Source organism: Halichoerus grypus, chromosome 2, assembly GCF_964656455.1.
Source record: "Halichoerus grypus chromosome 2, mHalGry1.hap1.1, whole genome shotgun sequence".
In the NCBI taxonomy this organism is placed as follows: Eukaryota; Metazoa; Chordata; class Mammalia; order Carnivora; family Phocidae; genus Halichoerus; species Halichoerus grypus.
In genome coordinates, this window is record NC_135713.1 from 190,019,744 (window position 1) to 190,038,600 (window position 18,857).

Below are 18,857 nucleotides of genomic sequence, written 5' to 3' on the forward strand. Positions count from 1 at the left end.
GAGCCGAAGGCAGTTGCTTAACCAACTGAGCCACCCAGGCGCCCGAACCCCACCTTCTCTTAAGTTCCCTGAAACCATCTGGCCTCCCGAGGGGTGGAGCTGACTCCTGCCTTCTGTGCTTTCCCGAGTCATTACTTCCTGAGGAATCTTCCCTAGCTGGGAGCTCATTTGCAGACGCTGGCTGAGGCCCCAGCCCGTCGTGGAGACCCTGCAGCTCTCTGAGTCTTAGCTTCATGGACTTTGTCCTTTTCGGGCCCCAGGGTTCAAGGAGGGCTGGAAGACCAGCTCTCTTGTGTCTAGCGCTTCTCTCATTTCGGACTTGACCTCTGAAGGATTCATTTCTGAATGTCAGCCTTTTCTGCCTCCTAAACCCTGATCTCCCCGCTCCATCCTCGTTTCAGTCATTGGTAGGGAACTCTTGGAGAGTGAGGGAGAGGCGAGCTGAAATCACCTCTGGGTGTCATACCTCTGGGGGTGGGTGTGATGGCGCTGTGATGGGAAATGTCAGAGATGGAGGGCCCAGGCTGGGACAGGGAAGTGGGGCTTGCTCCCAATATGAAATTGACTGGGCTTTGACTCCTGGGCCGGTAGGAAAAACTGTTTCAAGACTTAAGATCCTTTTGGGACGCCTGGGTGGCTCAGTCGTTAAGCGTCTGCCTTCGGCTCAGGTCATGATCCCAGGGTCCTGGGATCGAGCCCCACATCGGGCTCCCTGCTCAGTGGGAAGCCTGCTTCTCCCTCTCCCACTCCCCCTGCTTGTGTTCCCTCTCTCGCTGTGTCTCTCTCTGTCAAATAAATAAATAAAATCTTTAAAAAAAAAAAAAAAAAAAGACTTAAGATCCTTTTGAGGGAAAATGGGCTGGCAAGATGAATCCTCACATCCAAGGCTGCTGAAGGAGGCAGGCCTGTCCTTCACAAAGCCAGGCCTCAGGATCCTCTTTCTTCTCCCCTGCCAGGACTTGGTGGCCTGGGTGACAGCTGGTTTCCTGCACATCCCACACGCAGAAGACGTTCCCAACACGGTGACTGTGGGGAATGGTGTGGGCTTCTTCCTCCAACCCTACAACTTCTTTGACCAGGACCCCTCCTTCGAGTCTGCGGATTCTGTCTATTTCCGGGAGGAACAGGATGCTGGGGCCTGCGAGGTCAACCCCCTGGCTTGCCTTCCCCACGCTGCTGCCTGTGCCCCAGACCTCCCTGCCTTCTCCCATGGGGGCTTCTCTCACAATTAGGGGGTCCCCGGGACGGGGAATGTGGCCAGGGGCCCCAGGGCCAGGGTGCATGGGGAGGGGAGCGGTAGGTGCTGGGCCAGGCGGCCTGGTGCCCTCTTCTTCTTCTTTCCACCCCAAAGCTCCCCACGTCCCCTTCTCCCCAGGCCCCCTCTCTATCGCCCTCCCTGACACCCCCTCCCTGCTGGGAGCAGCCTGAGCCTGTGATGCCTGGCACCGGGGGAGGGGCAGAGACATGACTCAGCTTTGTTGACCCCAGACCTGCTGGGTTCCTGTCCCAGAGAGAAGAATGGCCAGCTGAAGCCCGGACTGATGGCCAAGCTTTTCCCAGAAGACTCCTGTTTTTTTTGTGGTTTTATTTTTTTGCTTTCCGGCTTTCCCCTGTTTTTTTTTAACCCATCTCCTGAGCCTCCTCAGTTCCTTCCTTGGAAGGTGAGGATGGTGTTGCTGCACTGGGGATAGGCCCCTAGAAGCCCCAGGGCAGGGTTCCTGCCAGGCCTACGCCTCCACGGATGAGCTAGAAGGGGGTCCTTAGCCCACATTCCTCTTATCCAAGTCCTCCTCTCCCTCTTCCTTCCTTTGCCTACTGCCTCCTCTTCCTGTTCCCACCTGTTCTTAAAGCCTCGGATTTCCCTCCCAGCCCTGAGAGGATGTGCCTCTGTCCCGATGCTCCCCTCATCTTCAATTCTAACTTAGGTCTCCTCTCCCAGCTCTCTGCCTGTGGAAGTCTCAAAATGCAAGGGACATCTGGTTTGAGAGGACAATCCCTGTCTGTCCCCCTGTGTCTGTCACAGACTGGAGTAGGCGTTGTCCCCACCCCTGTCCTGGGGCAGGCTGTAATTCCCGGAAGTCCCCTCGGCCCCTTGGTATTCGCCTGCTTTGCACTTTCTGGCAAAGGACGGTCTCACGGCAGCCTCTCAAGTTAGCATCTGAGGCGGATCTGTGGGTACCGGGGTGATGAGGGGCGGTCATCTGGGCCAGGCGTGTGTGTGACCAGTGAGCTCACAGACTCCGCAGCAGCAGACACGGACGACAGGTGGGCGCCAATGGTGGGAAGCTCTGAGACCTTGGAACTCCAGTGGCCACCACTTGTGGCCACGCAAATGAGCTGGGGGGCTGGCTCCCACCATGCTGTCCCTCAGGGGCTCTGGGTGAGGGGCGAGTGCGCCCATAGTGAGAGATTGGAAACTACAGAAACATCCTTTCCTCGAGGATTGGTTAAGTGAACTCCTACGCAGCCTTCCAGTGCGGGGCTGTGCAGCTCTAACAAGAACGCTCTCTGTGTACTAATAGGGAACGATCTTCCAGTGAAAACGGCAAGGCACGGAAGTGTGTGTGGTGCACTTTGCCTTTGTGAGGTAGAAAGGAGGAAACTATACGTATTTACTATATATGCATATCCAGAAGAAACCAGTGCTACTGGTTGCTTTTGGGGAGGGGTGGGGAAAGAGGAAGGAGGAGACTTAGCACTCCATACCCTTTTGTATATTTTGAAATTTGAGCCATGTGACTGTATTACCTATTCAAAATAAATAAAAAATGGGCCCAAACAGGACCTGACTTATTTGTTGGTTGGTTTGTTTGCTACTGACAAGTCTTTTAAGAAGGGGTGAGGGTAGGGGTAAAATAAAGTGAATGAGGTATGGACCCAGGGACTCAATTTGGTCAGTCTCTGAGACCCAGAGAAATGGCTGTGGCCTCTGGTAGGTAACTCCTCTGCACTCCCTTGCCTGTCCATCCCTGAGGACAATCTTAAGCCTCGGTCGTGCTCTCTCTCCCTGTCTCCGTCTCTGTCCCTCTCTTGTTTCCTCTCTGTGTCTCTTAAAAGAGGGGACAATGGGAAGCAATGGGGAGAGGTGACTTCTGCCTGCTGAGAGCCTGGGCTGGGTTCATTTATGGCCACTGCCTGAGCCGGAGGCCGGAGTGAGAGGACACGGAGACTGAGGGCGAGGAGCCACTGAAGCCTGGGACAGAGGAGAAAAGCCATGGATGCCAGGGCCAACTGTGACTCCGATACGGACCTCGTACTTCCTCTCTCCCTGCCCTGAGTACTTTTCTCTATCACATGCAGATCGGTTTTCCACCTCGTATGGCTCGTTCTTATGAGCAGCCGCAGGGCGGTCAGTGCTGGGGGAAAGGGACGGAGGGAATGCTGGTGTCCGCCCCTCCCCCCAGCCCATCACACTCACGTGAAGCTCATGACCTTGAAACCCACATCCACACCAAAGGACATGAGTGTTTATACGCGGTCATATGTGTGAGTGGGTGTGAATGCTCACCAGCTTTTGTGCGTGGTTGGGTCTCTGCATTTCCTCGCAGGGGTGACCACGTGTTCCAGCCTCCAATGAGAGGAGGCAGGAGGGACATGTGGATCATTAGAACGCCTGCCCAGCTGGGGTCAGGAGGGCTGCAGTGTGGATCTGCAGCCCCCTACCCCAACCTAGTCTCTTCCTTAGACCACTGAGGCCAGCTTAGAGTGTTGGCCTCACATTTGTGATCCAGTGATAGGAGTGAATACTTACCAAGCATGTTAAGTTCTGAAGGAACCAGTGCCCCCAAAGCTAAAGTCTTTAGGACATGGGCCCCTTGCCCTAAGAGGAGCTGGACAAGGAGAGCCTGAGGCTTAGCCCAGAGGGCATAGCTGGGACTTCTCTAGGAACGTAGACACCAGAATGTTCTGGAAGGAGCACAACATGTGTTCTGCCTCTGCTCTCCTCCTGCAGCCCCTGGGAAGGGCTCCAGCTCCAAGTGCAAGAGGATTCCTTCATACACCCAACAAAGATTTATAGCGTGCCTTCTAAGGGCCAGGCACGTGCGAGGCACTAGGATACGTTAGTGAATAAGATGCACAATTTTTGTCCTCAGAGGAGCGAGGCTAGTAAAGGAGAGTTGCAGTCAGGACTGCAGGGAGGAGAGAGGAGGACAAGAGCAGGGGCTCCTGACTCAAACTGAGGGGCTGTGGAAGGCTCCTGGGGGACATGATGTCTAAACTGGGGACAAGGAGGACAGGGAAGAGAATCTTCCAGGCTGGGGAAACAGCATGATCAAAGGCCAGGAGGTGACAAAGCAGCACCATCCAAGTACCTAAGTTCATTGACAGGCATGTGGGCTCTAAGGAGAGCCTGGAGGGACAAGCAGGGGACAGATGAGGCATGTTCTTGTAAGCCACGGTTACCCTAAAGAAAAATGCAGAGTCATGAAAGGATTTGGGGCAAGGAGTGACAAGAGTCAGATTTGCCTTTCAGGACATTCCCTTTGGCCCAGCTACAAAGAATGGAGTTGACAGAAGACCTGGCCATGGGCAGTGAGTCAGAAGTAAGAAATGGTGGTGGCCTGAACTGTGGCAGGGCCCCCCGGCAGACTCCTGTGGAGAGTCTGGCCCCATGAGGCCCTGTTTCAGAGCACCCCGATCAGAACCCCACATCTGGAGGCCTCTCTCCTCCCACCTTCTGCCGAGGTTGCTGGGAAAACGAGGTGGGCTCTCTGGCCCCTGACTGGTCTTTCTCCTAGCAGCCCATTACCTCCTGAATGGAAGAGTAATTATAGTTCAATTAACGGATCACTTGGGAAAGTCAGTTGCTGAAGAAAAAATCCTACCCAACAATCAGGCTCTTCTGAAGTCGGTGTGGTTATGTGATAATTGGTTAGATCATCCTTGTAGACTTCATATGGTGCAAAGTGGGTTTGAAAAAAAATTAAACCCCTATAAAAGAGAAAGTACCTGGCGCCCCCCCCCGACAGCTTCTTTGACTGGATTTGGCGATGAGGATGGGCTCATTAATTCCACAGCCTCTTTACCTGGTTAAGGGGGACCCCAGCCTTCGGGCTCCTTCCAGAAGGTTCTCCTTCATTTATCCACTCTTCCGCTTGTATTTTCCCTCTCTCCCTCTTGTCTGGCTCTTCTTCTCGACTCTCATCTTGCCAAGCCTTCCCCGGGGACCCTGCATCTCCTGGGCGGGGGTCTTCTCTCTGCCTGTGACTTCACAAAAACTCCTTCCTCCAAGGAGTGTCCCTCCACCCCAGTCACTCCTCCACCCACTGCCCTCCCTCTGCTGGCCCACAGCCACAGACGCTGCCCCGACAAAGGTCACCAGTGACTTCTAATCAATGGGCCTTTCTGGGCACCTACCTTCTGGTCCTCTCAGTGACATCTGACAACACCGCCTACCTCCTTCTTGAAATTCTCTCCTGTCTTGACTACCCCGCATTCTGACCCCTCCTTGTCCGTATTTGCTGCTTCACAGTCTTCCACGATGGCTCCTTTACTTCTGCCCCCCCACCAGCCCACATAGCCCCAAACCTTGGCATTTTCCAGGACTCTGTCTTGGGTCTCCTCTCTTCTCTGTCCAGAAGTACCCCCCAGGTGATCTCAGCCTCTCTTACTTTAACTGCTAATACTTGTTGTTGGCCCAAATCTGGATTTCTAGCTTAGAACATCTCTCCTACACTCCAGACCCATAGAGCCAATGGCCCTATTTCTAGGCATCTATACTGGGAATTCCCGTGTGCACCTCAAACTCAACCTTGTTGGTTCTCCCTTAAACTTGCTGCTCTTCAGGTACGTCCTTTCTGGTAAAAAGCCCATCAGGTCACAGGAAACCTTTGTGTCACCTAAGACACTGTGCTCATTATCACCTACCCACACCCAGTCAGGCACCTGGCCCCATCACCTCTGCCCTTAAACATCTCAGACTCATGCCTTCTTCTCTGTCCTCAAGGTCGCTGGCCTCATCCTGGCCCTCTGCCTCTAGTCTGTCCCATACCCAAGCACCCACCCATACCCACGCTGTAGCCAGAGCCATCCCCCTATAATGCAGATCCAAGAGGAGCGCGACCTGTGAGGACCAGGTGGGCCTGGCCGACTGCTCAAGGCCTCTGGGGTGGCAGTTCTGCTCAGATACCACGTTCTGGGGCCCAGTCTTCAGCCTGCAGGCTGGGGGTGGACCCTAGCTCCCAGGGATCAACTCATCCCATTCATAGAGGCTGGGGCCACGTTTATTCAAAGGGAAATACGACCTAATGAGAGGAGCAGGGTGGGTGTTCCTGTTTCCTGAGTAATTCTCCAAAAAGGGACACTTTTCCAGCAAGTTTTTAGGGTATTTGGGCCCAACGGTTGGGAAGATTTGAATGAAACGATATCAGAGGGCACAATGTGACAGCAAGACACGTAGAGAAGGTGGTCAGGGGTGGCCTCTCTTATATACCAGCTTCCCCACCAGCCAAGGCAAAGGGTTCTCCCCCAGTGGTGACCCACCTCCCCATATGAGAGCCTGGCGATACCTTACTGGAGCGAACGTTGACCTCTGCTTGGCAACACTGGTTAGAGAAATAGGAGCCATCATAACAGTGTGTTCTTAGCTGGGAGCTGAGACAGTAACTCCCCGAAGAGCCCGGACTCGAGTTCCCTGGCTGGCGCACTGCGTTGTGGCCAGGGCAAGGCCTCGACATTAGATCCTGGTCCATCTTAAGCAACCCTCTCAGGTCCCCTCCCTCTTCAGGAGCTTTGTACTGTCACTCAATAAACTTTACTATCGCTCAAGAAACTTTGCTTTGCTGCCCACCACTCTTCGTCTGGTTTACCTCTTCATTCTTCAAAGCGGCGTGACCAAGAACTCTGGTCACCGAAGGAAAAACTCCTGTTAAGTCCAGCAGAAAAAGAAATGTTTTATCTTTGTGTGTAGGACAAAAAATATGAATAAGCAATTAGCAAAAGATATACAAATAACCAATGAACATATGAAAAGATATTCAATCTCTCTAGTAATATAGTAAATACAAAATAATAATGAGATACTATTTTTTTACATGAATATTGTCAAAAGAATTTTAAGATTGACAGTATCTGGTGTCTGGGTGGCTCAGTCGTTAAGCGTGTGCCTTCAGCTCAGGTCATGATCCCAGGGTCCTGGGATGGAGCCCCACATCGGGCTCCCTGCTCAGCGGGGAGCCTGCCTCTCCCTCTCCCGCTACCCCCTGCTTGTGTGTGCTCTCTCTCTCTATTAAATAAATAAATAAAATCTTAAAAAAAAAAAAAGATTGACAGTATCTTGTAATGCCAGTGGTTAAAAAAAAAAAAAAAGATTCTGGACCCTCTTATTCTAAATGTCACACAGCCCATTTCCAATGACCCCTTCCTGCCTTCGTGGTAGTAATCCTATTGTCCCTGTCTTGACTGCAAGAAATTCTCCAGTCCCTTGTCTCCATGTTACTGCTCAGTGGATGGGAGCCCTGGGTGTGGATTCCACTCCCCAACACTCAGGGGTAGGTATTAAATGTCATGTTTCTTTATGTTTCTATATCAGGTAACAAGCTCAGTGCCCTGGTACCTGGTTGGCGGGAAATTGAATAACAGGCATGATTTGGGGGCTGCTCATCTTCAGGGTTAGGAAAGACTCTGTAGTCTGGGATTTGGGGGGTGGTGGTCAGCTAGTCTTCAGGTGACAGCCGTCATGGCTATTATGTTCACTTTCTGCGGCCCTGAGGCCAGCCTTGCTAGGGTGGTGATGGGAGGGGGGACCTGCCCTGGGCGTTGACCCACACCCACTTTCTCCTGTGCCAAAGCCCTATTCCCTCCTTTTCCTCTCACCCCACAGTAGCCCTGGATGACCCACGGGGTACTGGTTAAAGGGCTTGTTTCTGCGGAGGGGACTTGAGGGACGAAAGGGAAGTACATTTGTCACAGTATATTCCTTTATGTTTTCTAGATTTTTTACCAAACATTTTGTGTTTGTTCATCAAGGTGTTTTCAGAACATTTTTAAAATTAAAAATATTTAAAATGCTGGGGTGCCTGGGTGGCTCAGTTGGTTAAGCGTCTGCCTTCGGCTCAGGTCCTGATCCCGGGGTCCTGGGATCGAGCCCCGCATCGGGCTCCCTGCTCGGCGGGAAGCCTGCTTCTCCCTCTCCCACTCCCCCTGCTTGTGTTCCCTCTCTCACTGTGTCTCTCTCTGTCAAATAAATAAATAAAATCTTTAAAAAATATATTTAAAATGCTTTTTTTCCACAAAGTGCTTCTGCAGAGTCTGAAACCAGATCAGCAAGGGGGGGGGGTGTTATTATGGGATGGAGGGCCATGCCTTTCGCACCACTTTGGACTGGGCACCGCTACCCCTACCACTTTAACGAACAAGGGAAAGGAAAACCCTTTGAGTTTCCAGATCAAAATACAGCTGAATGCAGGGCGCCTGGCTGGCTCACTGGGTGGAGCAAGCGCCTCTGGATCTTGGGGTTGCGAGTTTGAGCCCCACTTGTAGAGATTACTTGAAGATACTATCTTTAAAAACAAAAACAAAACTACAGCTGGATGTATTAATGTTTCTGGATAACCTGCCTTTTTTGTTATCGATTTACCTGGTTTAACTCTCCCAGGTTCTGAGATGCCTCACCATCTACCTGCAATTACGACCTTGCTGGAAACACGTACAACACAAAACTTCCTGATCTTACCTCTTCTGCCCCCCATTTTGTCCCCACCTCACACCAAATACACCGACCTTTTGGCTGTTTCCTGCCCATGCTGGGCTGTTTTGAGTTTCTTTACCTTTGCACCTTCTGTTTCCTTTGGCCATCATGTCTTTCCTCTTCTCTGTCCCACGTACGCATTCTGCCTGCAAGGTCGAACTAATGTCTTCCCAGGCAAATCTTCCTGGGCAGGTCCACGTTGGAAAGGATTCTCCCCCAGGCTCATGAGGGAAGCATGTCCCCTCCGTGGAACCCTCAGTCTCTCCTTATTCCCCTCAGGACCTGGCCGTCCAGATGAGGGTGGCCTCCTACACGTCACCTGGCGGAGAATGGAGGTGGCTTCGCTCTCTGCTTCTGCAACATTTCAGTGGAGGGTTTCCTGGAGCTGAGGGCTGTGGGCTGCTAAGTTAATTCCACAGCCAGTTTTCCAAGCCCCCTGACCTCTGACCTGGCCCATCAGTCCTGCTTAAAGGGGAGACAAGGGATTTCTGTTACACTCTGCACCTGCCCCCCACCACCCCAATTTCTGACTGGCTCCCCACCCTGTCCACTCCCCTCCAGTGATCTAGGGTGCTCAGAGCCTCCCCATTGTAGATCTGGCTCAGCCCTTCAGCCTCCCAACTCCTCCCAGGTGCTTTGTGTTCTCAGCATTACTCTCCAGCCTGGAGCCTGCCGGTAGGGTTCTGGCTGATGGCTGGTGAGGAGTAGGAGAGAGTGATGGGAAGCAGAGCCTGGAGGGAAGGGGCGGAATCCCACTGGAGAGGTGTGGGCAGGTGAGTTTCGCTTGCAGCCTCGTAGCCAAGGAAAAGGTTCCATCTGGAGGGTGGAGGAAGAACCCAAGGACAGTCCCTTTCTGTCCCAGTTCCTTCTTCCTCTTGCCTCCCTCCAGCTGTGTTATTTCCAAAACCTACCCTTCCTCCAACTTGGTTCCCCAACCCTGACCCTGAGTGTTTGATTTGGAACAAGAGGACAGAGGATTACGTGGGCCACTTAAAGTCCAGGTTCCTACTTCAGCCCCACCTCCCGAGTTTGGCCTGACCCCTGAGCCCTCCAGCTCCACCCCCACCCCCACCCAACCATCTGCCCTTGGCTGCTTATCTTCAATGTGCCTCTTGCCCAGTGGCACCTCTCAGAGACCAGTAAACTCCAGAGACTCAAAGAGACATCCTGCACCCAGGTCCTGTCTGTCTTTTATCTTTCTATTTCCCATTCTGCATAATGATTCAGGAGCCTAAGGACCATCCAGGAGATTTAACTATGGCTATCTTCATTATTTTGTCCCTGTGTAGTGTGCTGGTGACAGCCATGGGTGATGGTGGGAGTGAGAAAGGAGTGGAGAGGGAATGTAAACCCAGCCAGCCTCCCCGCTGCCCCTCCGTGTCCCCCAGTGCCCAGCCCGGGACACACCCCGGCCAGAGCCAGCTGTTTGCAGACCTGAGCCGAGAGGAGCTGACGGCTGTGATGAGCTTCCTGACCCGGCAGCTAGGGCCAGGCCTGGTGGATGCAGCCCAGGCCCGCCCCTCGGACAACTGCGTCTTCTCGGTGGAGCTGCACCTGCCCCCCAAGGCCGCAGCCCTGGCCCACCTGGACAGGGGGAGCCCCCCACCTGCCCGGGAGGCACTGGCCATCGTCTTCTTTGGCGGACAACCCCAGCCCAACGTGAGTGAGCTGGTGGTGGGGCCACTGCCCCGGCCCTCCTACCTGCGGGATGTGACGGTGGAGCGTCACGGGGGCCCCCTGCCCTACCACCGCCGCCCCGTGCTGAGGCGAGAGTACCTGGACATAGACCAGCTGATCTTCGGCAGAGAGCTGCCCCAGGCTGCCGGGCTCCTGCACCACTGCTGCTTCTATAAGCGCCAAGGACAGAACCTGGTGACGGTGACCACGGCCCCCCGAGGCTTGCAGTCAGGAGACCGGGCCGCCTGGTTTGGCCTCTACTACAACATCTCAGGGGCTGGGTTCTTCCTGCACCCCGTGGGGTTGGAGCTGCTGGTAGGCCACAAGGCTCTGGACCCTGCCCGCTGGGCCATCCAGAAGGTGTTCTTTCAAGGCCGCTACTATGAGAGTTTGGCCCAGCTGGAGGACCAGTTTGAGGCTGGCCTGGTGAACGTGGTGCTGATCCCAGACAATGGCACAGGTGGGTCCTGGTCCCTCAAGTCCCAGGGGCCTCCCGGTCCGGCTCCTCCTCTGCAAGTCCATCCCCAGGGCCCCCGCTTCAGTGTGCAGGGGAGCCGAGTGACCTCCTCGTTGTGGACTTTCTCCTTTGGCCTTGGAGCTTTCAGTGGCCCCAGGATCTTTGACATCCGCTTCCGGGGAGAACGACTAGCTTATGAGATCAGCCTCCAGGAGGCCTTGGTCGTCTATGGTGGAAATTCCCCCGCAGCGATGCTGACCCGCTATATCGATGGCAGCTTTGGCCTGGGCAAGTACTCCACTCCCCTGACCCGGGGGGTGGACTGCCCCTACCTGGCCACCTACGTGGACTGGCACTTCCTTCTGGAATCCCACACGCCCGAGACAATACGTGATGCCATTTGTGTGTTTGAACAGAACCAGGGCCTCCCCCTGAGGCGACACCACTCAAATTTCTACTCCCATTATTTTGGGGGCCTTGCAGAGACCGTGCTGGTGGTCAGATCTGTGTCGACCTTGCTCAATTATGACTACCTGTGGGATATGGTCTTCCATTCCAGTGGGGCCATAGAAGTCCGACTCCACACCACCGGCTACATCAGCTCAGCATTCCTCTTTGGTGCCGCCCGAAGGTACGGGAACCAGGTTGGGGAGCAAACGCTGGGCACCGTCCATACCCACAGCGCCCACTTCAAGGTGGATCTGGATGTAGGAGGTAAGACATCCCTGGGGAAGCAAGGATTCCAGCAGAGGGGACTGAGGTCTCCATGCCTAGCTTTAAGAATTATCACTGAAACAGGGGCGCCTGGGTGGCTCAGTCGTTAAGCGTCTGCCTTCGGCTCAGGTCATGATCCCAGCGTCCTGGGATCGAGCCCCGCATCGGGCTCCCTGCTCGGAGGGAAGCCTGCTTCTCCCTCTCCCACTCCCCTGCTTGTGTTCCCTCTCTCGCTGTGTCTCTCTCTGTCAAATAAATAAATAAAATCTTTAAAAAAAAAAAAAAAAGAATTATCACTGAAACATTAAAAATATAAAAGCATATGAAGTAAAGGTGAAAGTCGGATTCCACAGACATTTTCATCCTTAGCAGATCGGTTATTCTTCCGTACTTAAAAATAAAATTCTTCCATATTTTTAAATATGGCATCTGCAATATTTAATAAATCATAACATTTGTTATATTGTATATCATCTGTAAATATGACATACTGATATAAGTATTTCAAATTTTTATTACCAAATTTGGATCATAACATACATATATTTTGCCACCTCTGTTTTTTCACATAACTACATATCACTCACGCAAGCAACAGTTACTGAATGCAGTTTTTCTTTTTTAGAGAGAGGGAGCAGGGGGAGGGGCAGAGGGAGAGAGAGAGAATCTTATGCCGGTTCTACACCAGGAACGGAGCCCAATGTGGAGCGCCATCTCATGACTCTGAGATCATGACCTGAACTGAAATCAAGAGTCGGACGCCTAGCTGACCTGCCACCCAGGCGGCCCATGAATGCATATTTACACCAATCACTGCGCTAATGCAATTTAACAAAAGAAACAACATCCCTACTCTCAAGAGGCTTACATTCTAATGGAGGAGTGGTGAACATGTGGAGTGCCTCGAAAAATGTGTATGATAGAAATACTTTTATGATTAACTGCTCTGTGCCTCACTTTACCCAAGTGTAAAAATGGTGTAACAGTGCATTCTTAGTAAGACTATTTGAGGATTAATGATGAGCACTTTAAAATGCTTTCTCTTTAAAAAACCAAACAAACAAAACTTCTTTCTTTCTTTCTTGCAATAATCTCTACACCCAGCATGGGACTCGAACTCACAACCCTGAGATTGAGAGTTGCATGCTTTTCCGACTGAGCCAGGCTGGTGGCCCAAAACACTTTCTCTTTTGAAATAATTTTAGACTTACGAAAAGTTGCAAACATTGTCCAGTTCCCATATACCCTTCACCCAGTTCCCCCTAATGTTAACATCTTACACAACCACAGTATGGCGATCAAAACCAGGAGATTAACATTATTACAGTACTATTAACTAAACTACAGACCTTATTAGAGTTTCATTAGTTCTTTCATTAACTTTCTTTTTCTGTTCCAGGATCTAATCCAGGATCCCACACTGCATTTAGGTAAATTTTCTCCTTAGTTTCCTCCAATCTATGACAGCTCCTTAGGCTTTTCTTGTCTTTCATGACCTTGACACTAAGGAAGATTTTGGTCATTATTTTATACAGCGTCTCTCAAATCGGATTTCTCTGTTATTTTCTCATGATTAGATTGAGATTGTACTTCTTTTTTTTGCAAGAAAACCAGAGAAATGACATTATGCCCTTCTCAGCGCATCATATCAAGGGGTACATGAGTTTGAGATGTCTTATTACCAGAGATGTTGACCTCAAGAACCTGGTTAAGATGGTGTCTTCTGGCTTTCTCCATTGTACAAGTTACTACTTTTCCGGGGCACCTGGGTGGCTCAGTCAGTTAAGTGTCTGCCTTCAGCTTGGGTCATGAGCCCAGGGTCCTGGGATCAAGCCCCACTTCGGGCTCTCTGCTCAGCAGGAAGCCTGCTTCTCCCTCTCCCTCTGTCTGTCAGTCCTCCTGCTGTGCTCTCTCTCTCTCTCTGTCAAATAAATAAATAAATAAATAAATAAATAAATAAATAAATAATAAATAAAATCTTTTTTAAAAAGTTAGTATTTTTCCATTTGCAGTTAATAAATATCTTGGGGCAATTACTGTGATGCTATGCAAATATCCTATTTCTTTTCTTCTTAAATTCTTGCCCACTGATTTTTAGCATCTGTTGGTAGACTTTTTTTTTTTTTTGCAAGAATTATTACTGAAATATTTCCCTACTGGTCATTTCAAATTTTTTTCTTTATTCTTTATACATTGATTAATTAGAATTCTCCAAAGGAAAAGTTATCCTCCTTTTACATTGATTTATACATGCAATTATTCATAACTGCATTGATTCATGGATATTTATTTTATCCTAAGGTTTACAACCCAGCAGTGTTATTTATTCTGTTCCTTGCACTGTTCCAGTATTGGCCATTGGGAGATGCTTCCGGTTGGTTCTTGTGTCCTTTCAATATGCCTCCATCCTTTTTGGAGTGCTTCTTTCTTTTTGGCACCACAGGATGTTCCAATTTTTTTTTTTATTCATTTGAGAGAGAGAGACAGAGCACAAGCAGGGGGAGAGGCAGAAGGAGAGGGAGAAGCAGAATCCCCGCTGAACAGGGAGCCTGACGCAGGGCTCAATCCCAGGACTCTGAGATCATGACCTGAGCCAAAGACAGATGCCTAACCAACTGAGCCACCCAGGCGCCCCAGGATATTCCAATTTGATCTTGTATTTTCCCTGCTCCAGCCCTGGAATCCAACCCCCTCTCCAAGGAGCTCTGGTTCCTTTTTACTGGAGGATACTCTTTAGAAACCAAGCCCAGGGTACCGGGAGTGCTCATTAGCACTGGGACATCATTGCTTTTAGGCTCGCTCATTGGACTTAGCTAGAAAAGATGCATATGTATTCCACCTGACACACACATCTCTCTTTATCTCTGTACCTAAGCGAGGATGTCTCTTCAAGCTCTTTGAACCGTGCCTGACAAGTAGTGAGAAGTATTAGCCATTGTTGCTGTCGTTGTTGTCCATATGAGCCCACTGTGTGGATGTTCCAGAAAGAACTGTTGGCCTTTAATTGTTACCTATGGGTAGAAACCCTGGGGTGTGGACGGAGGGTCAGTGAATCCACAAAAGGAAAGCGAGAGTCTACTTCATCAGTCTCTGCTCTCTGCTGGTCCTTGGAAGGTATAGAGGGAGCTTTGGCTCGTGTTCGTTTACTGCTCTTTGGTCTCAGATCACTTAAATTGACTCCTAGTAGGGTACCTAGTGAGATTCTGATAAAAATCATTCAAAATTCCCAGAGTTCAAGGAACACACTGTGCCTTTGGCCCTGTTCTTAATTCCTTGCCAAGCCCCAGATGATAGGAAGCACCACCAAGCTCCAGCAGCATCGGGCCCTGGCTCCGACTTTCCTTCCCTCTGGCCTGCACCGCAGCTGTCTGCGTGGGATGCGCCCCCTCTGTGTGGCTCTCCTGCGTGTGCCGCTGTGTGGGCAGGTGCAGAGCCAGAGTAAGATTGGGATCGCCAGCACCACCATGATGGTAACCACATGCCCTTGGTGACAAGCCAGAGCACATTACTTAAATCCTCTAAACCTCAGTTGTCCCATCTGTACAATGGGCACAAGTGTAGTTCCTCCTTCATAAGGCTGCAGTACAAGTAAAGCATCAGTGCTCTGCGGTGCAGAGCTCCTTGAGGAGTAGTGCAGGTGAGTGACCACTGTTCCTATGTTCATGATAAGGCAGTTCTGGTGATGCTATAGGGCTTCAGACATGAGGCATAGGGTCAGAAGGAATCCGACTCTGCACATCGCCTGCTAGGCTGCTCCAACTTCGGTTCAACCATCCTCCCTTGCAGGCCCTCAGAAGGAGGACATCAGTGGAGGCCCAGTCACAAGGCATCCAGCATTATTACCAGAGATGACATCAGGCAGAAAGACCTTCTCCAAATCTCTGGATCAGGGATATCTTGGGCGGGGGAAAGGGAAACAGGGACACACTCCGTTCTGGGTTTCTCCTTGGCCCCACTCTGAAGCGGTGAGTGGCGGGGAGGGGACAGAGTCCAGAGGGGACATGGCAGCTGCATGACCAGCCCTCCCTCCCACCCCCCGCCCCCCCCGCCTCCACTCCCCCGCCCCGCTGCAGGACTGGAGAACAGGGTCCGGGCTGAGGACATGACCTGTGTCCCCACGCCGGTACCCTGGAGCCCCGAGCACCAGATGCAGAGGCTGCAGGTGACCCGGAAGCTGCTGGAGACCGAGGAGCAGGCCGCCTTCCCCCTGGGAGGCACCCCCCCCCCCGCTACGTGTACCTGGCCAGCAACCACAGCAACAAGTGGGGCCACCCGCGGGGCTACCGCATCCAGCTGCTCAGCTTTGCTGGGGAGCCGCTGCCGCAGAACAGCTCCTTGGAGAGAGCCTTCAGCTGGGGGAGGTGAGTGGCGGGGTGTCAGAGAGAAGCTGGGGGAGGTGGACTGTAAGAAAGGCCCATGTTGCTGAGAAGCTACTTTGCCCCAACCTCCCGTGGGTGTGCATGTACATACACAATCACACACACACACTCATTCCTGTGGCCACAATCTTAGTGCCACTCCAAATGAAGCCTACTGGATGGACGGATAGATGGAGAACTCCATGCTGACTCAAATATAATAAGATGTTGAAGGTGGAATCTAGGTTGTGGGTTCACGGGTGTTCACTGGGCCATTCTTTCAACTTTTCTGCACGTTTAAAATGTTCACAATAAAAGTTGGAGGAGAAAACAAAGAGTAAGAGAGGAACACGGATCTGAGGGAATATGCCCTAACATCCAGGCATTTGACATCCTGGAATGGCCTGAAGATGGGAATCAGGCCACATCTACACACATGCGTCCACGGTGCAGGCTCAGATCTGGATGGACGCGTGAGGATGACATTCCTATCTGAGGTCTGAACAGTGGGCCGGTGGACGTTGGTGATACGGGATATGGAACAAACTCATGAACTCTATGGGACAGAGGGACAGAAAGAGAACAAGTGCACAGAGAATGATAATGAGGCTCGACGCCGGGAGACCTTTGTGCTCATTTCCCCTTTGTGTTCCCTCTTCACTGCGGCTTCGGGCAGTAGGACAGGTTGGTGACCTCGTGATCTAATCCAAATCTCCTACGGGGTACCATCTGGCGGTGACCCAGGGGAAGGAGGCGGAGCGAAGCAGCACCAGCATCTACAATTTGAATGACCCTTGGGCCCCCACCGTGGACTTCGCTGACTTCATCAACAACGAGACCATTGCTGGAGAGGTCAGCTGACCGTGGGAAGAGGTGGAAGCAAGAGGGGGGTGCAAAGGAAGCAAGGATGAGCCACCTTGTCCACTCCTAAAGCCACATTCCTTGGGGGTCTTTAGGACCTACTAAGAAAGAAAGCTTTGTGATTTCACATTTTTCCTGGGCTGGCAAGGTGAATCCTCACATCCAAGGCTGCTGAAGGAGGCAGGCCTGTCCTTCACAAAGCCAGGCCTCAGGATCCTCTTTCTTCCCTCCTGCCAGGACTTGGTGGCCTGGGTGACAGCTAGTTTCCTGCACATCCCACACGCAGAAGATGTTCTCAACACGGTGACGGTGGGGAATGGTGTGGGCTTCTTCCTCCGACCCTACAACTTCTTTGACCAGGACCCCTCCTTTGAGTCTGTGGACTCTATTTCCAGGGGGACCAGGATGCTGGGGCCTGTGAGGTCAACCCCCTGGCTTGCCTTCCCCATGCTGCTGCCTGTGCCCCAGACCTCCCTGCCTTCTCCCATGGGGGTTTCTCTCACAACTAGGGGGTCCTCGGGATGGGGAATGTGGCCAGGGTGCGTGGGGAGAGGAGCAGTGGGTGCTGGGCCAGGCGGCCTGGTGCCCTCTTCTTCTTCTTTCCACCCCAAAGCTCCCCACGTCCCCTTCTCCCCAGGCCCCCTCTCTATCGCCCTCCCTGACACCCCCTCCCTGCTGGGAGCACCCTGAGCCTGTGATGCCTGGCACTGGGGGAGGGACAGACATGACTCAGCTTTGTTGACCCGAGACCTGCTGGGTTCCTGTCCCAGAGAGAATGGCCAGCTGAAGCCCGGATTGATGGCCAAGCTTTTCCCAGAAGATTCGTGTTTCTTCTAACAGTTTTTTAATCTTACTTTTTTTTTTTTAACAAGATATGATTCGCATGCATTAAATCCACCCTTTTAATATGTACAAGTTAGGGGGTTTTAGTATATTTACAAAGTTGTACAACTGTCACCCCTATCCAATTCCAGAGCATTCTCATCATCTGAGAAAGAAACCCGGGATCTGTTAGCACTCACTCTCTCTTTCCCCTCCAACCCCTTCCCGGCTCTAGGCAACCACTCGTCTTTCTGTCACTATAGATTTGCTGACATTCTGGACATTTCGTATAAATAAATTCGTACAGTACGTGGCCTTCTGTGGTTGGCTTCTTTCCCTCAGCATCACGTTTCTGAGCTGTGTTGGTCCCTTACGGCTGAGCACCGTTCCACCACATGGATAGACCACACTTTGTTCATCCACTCTTCCACTGATGGCCATTTGAGTTGTTTCCACTTTGTGGACAATGCTCCTGTGAACATTCGTGGACAAGCTCTCACGTGGACAGACGTTTTTGTTTCTCTCGGGCACACGCCGGGGCAGGAGTGGGGGGATCTGCTGGGGCGCACGGTCACCCGAGGCTTAACTTTTTGAGAAACCGCAGACACTTTGTTGTCCAAAGTGACTGCACCATTACTTTTCCTTTCTTCTTCTTTTAATTGTGCTAAAACATACATTACATAAAATTTACAATTTACAAAAAGTGATCATTTTTAGATGTACAGTTGAGTGTCATTAACATTCAGAAGCTTTCTGGGGCCTGCCAGGCTCCTCCTCTGCCCTTCGGTCTGGAATCTGAAGATGAGGCCTCTAGAGACCAGCTGTTCTCTCAAGTACCAGGGCAGGGTCCCCACTAGGTCTGTGTCCCTCTTATTCCAGCACATTCCTTCTCCTCCCTGTGTTTCTCTTCTTCCTCCTCCCCCTCTTCTTGCTACTTCAGCTTCTCCTCCCTGGCATTTCCTTCCTCTCACTACCTGAATAAAAATGTTCCTCCTGTCATCTTGTCATCTGTTTACACTGCCGAATAATCTTCTTCTGAGTTCCTGCCATGGACGGAGACCGTGTGGAATAAGCTTTTGAGAAAGGGTAGGATGGTCAGGTGACAGCAGCAGTTGAGGGGGTTTTGTGGGTAGAATGTTCCCAGGGCCAAGAGTGACAGGGGCCTCCGCAGCAGCAGCGAACACAGATGACCAGAACGTCACCGAAGATAGGAACCAGAAAGCATCAGGAGCCTGGGCCCCAGACCAGGAGCTGTCTGATCCGGGGCGGGCATGCCAGC

At 51.7% G+C, this 18,857-nt stretch overlaps 2 protein-coding genes across 4 annotated transcripts in view; both read left to right on the forward strand.

Annotated features, from left to right (window-relative positions):
- LOC118537785 (amine oxidase [copper-containing] 3) overlaps positions 1-2,793 on the forward strand; it is a 6,814-nt gene extending 4,021 nt beyond the window's left edge. For all 3 annotated transcript variants that reach the window (XM_036095524.2, XM_078065771.1, XM_078065772.1), the window contains one exon: positions 957-2,793. In XM_036095524.2, the coding sequence (XP_035951417.1) occupies positions 957-1,232 (276 nt within the window). In that variant the 3' untranslated portion in view covers positions 1,233-2,793. The remainder of the gene's footprint in view (positions 1-956) is intronic.
- A 7,076-nt stretch (positions 2,794-9,869) lies between these two features.
- On the forward strand, positions 9,870-17,880 carry LOC118537784 (amine oxidase [copper-containing] 3-like). The gene is given in 6 exon segments (XM_078065776.1): positions 9,870-11,537; positions 15,611-15,756; positions 15,759-15,897; positions 16,617-16,747; positions 16,994-17,138; positions 17,141-17,880. Coding segments are annotated over 6 exon segments (2,316 nt in total). The 5' UTR covers positions 9,870-9,907; the 3' UTR covers positions 17,266-17,880.
- Positions 17,881-18,857: the final 977 nt, after the last annotated feature.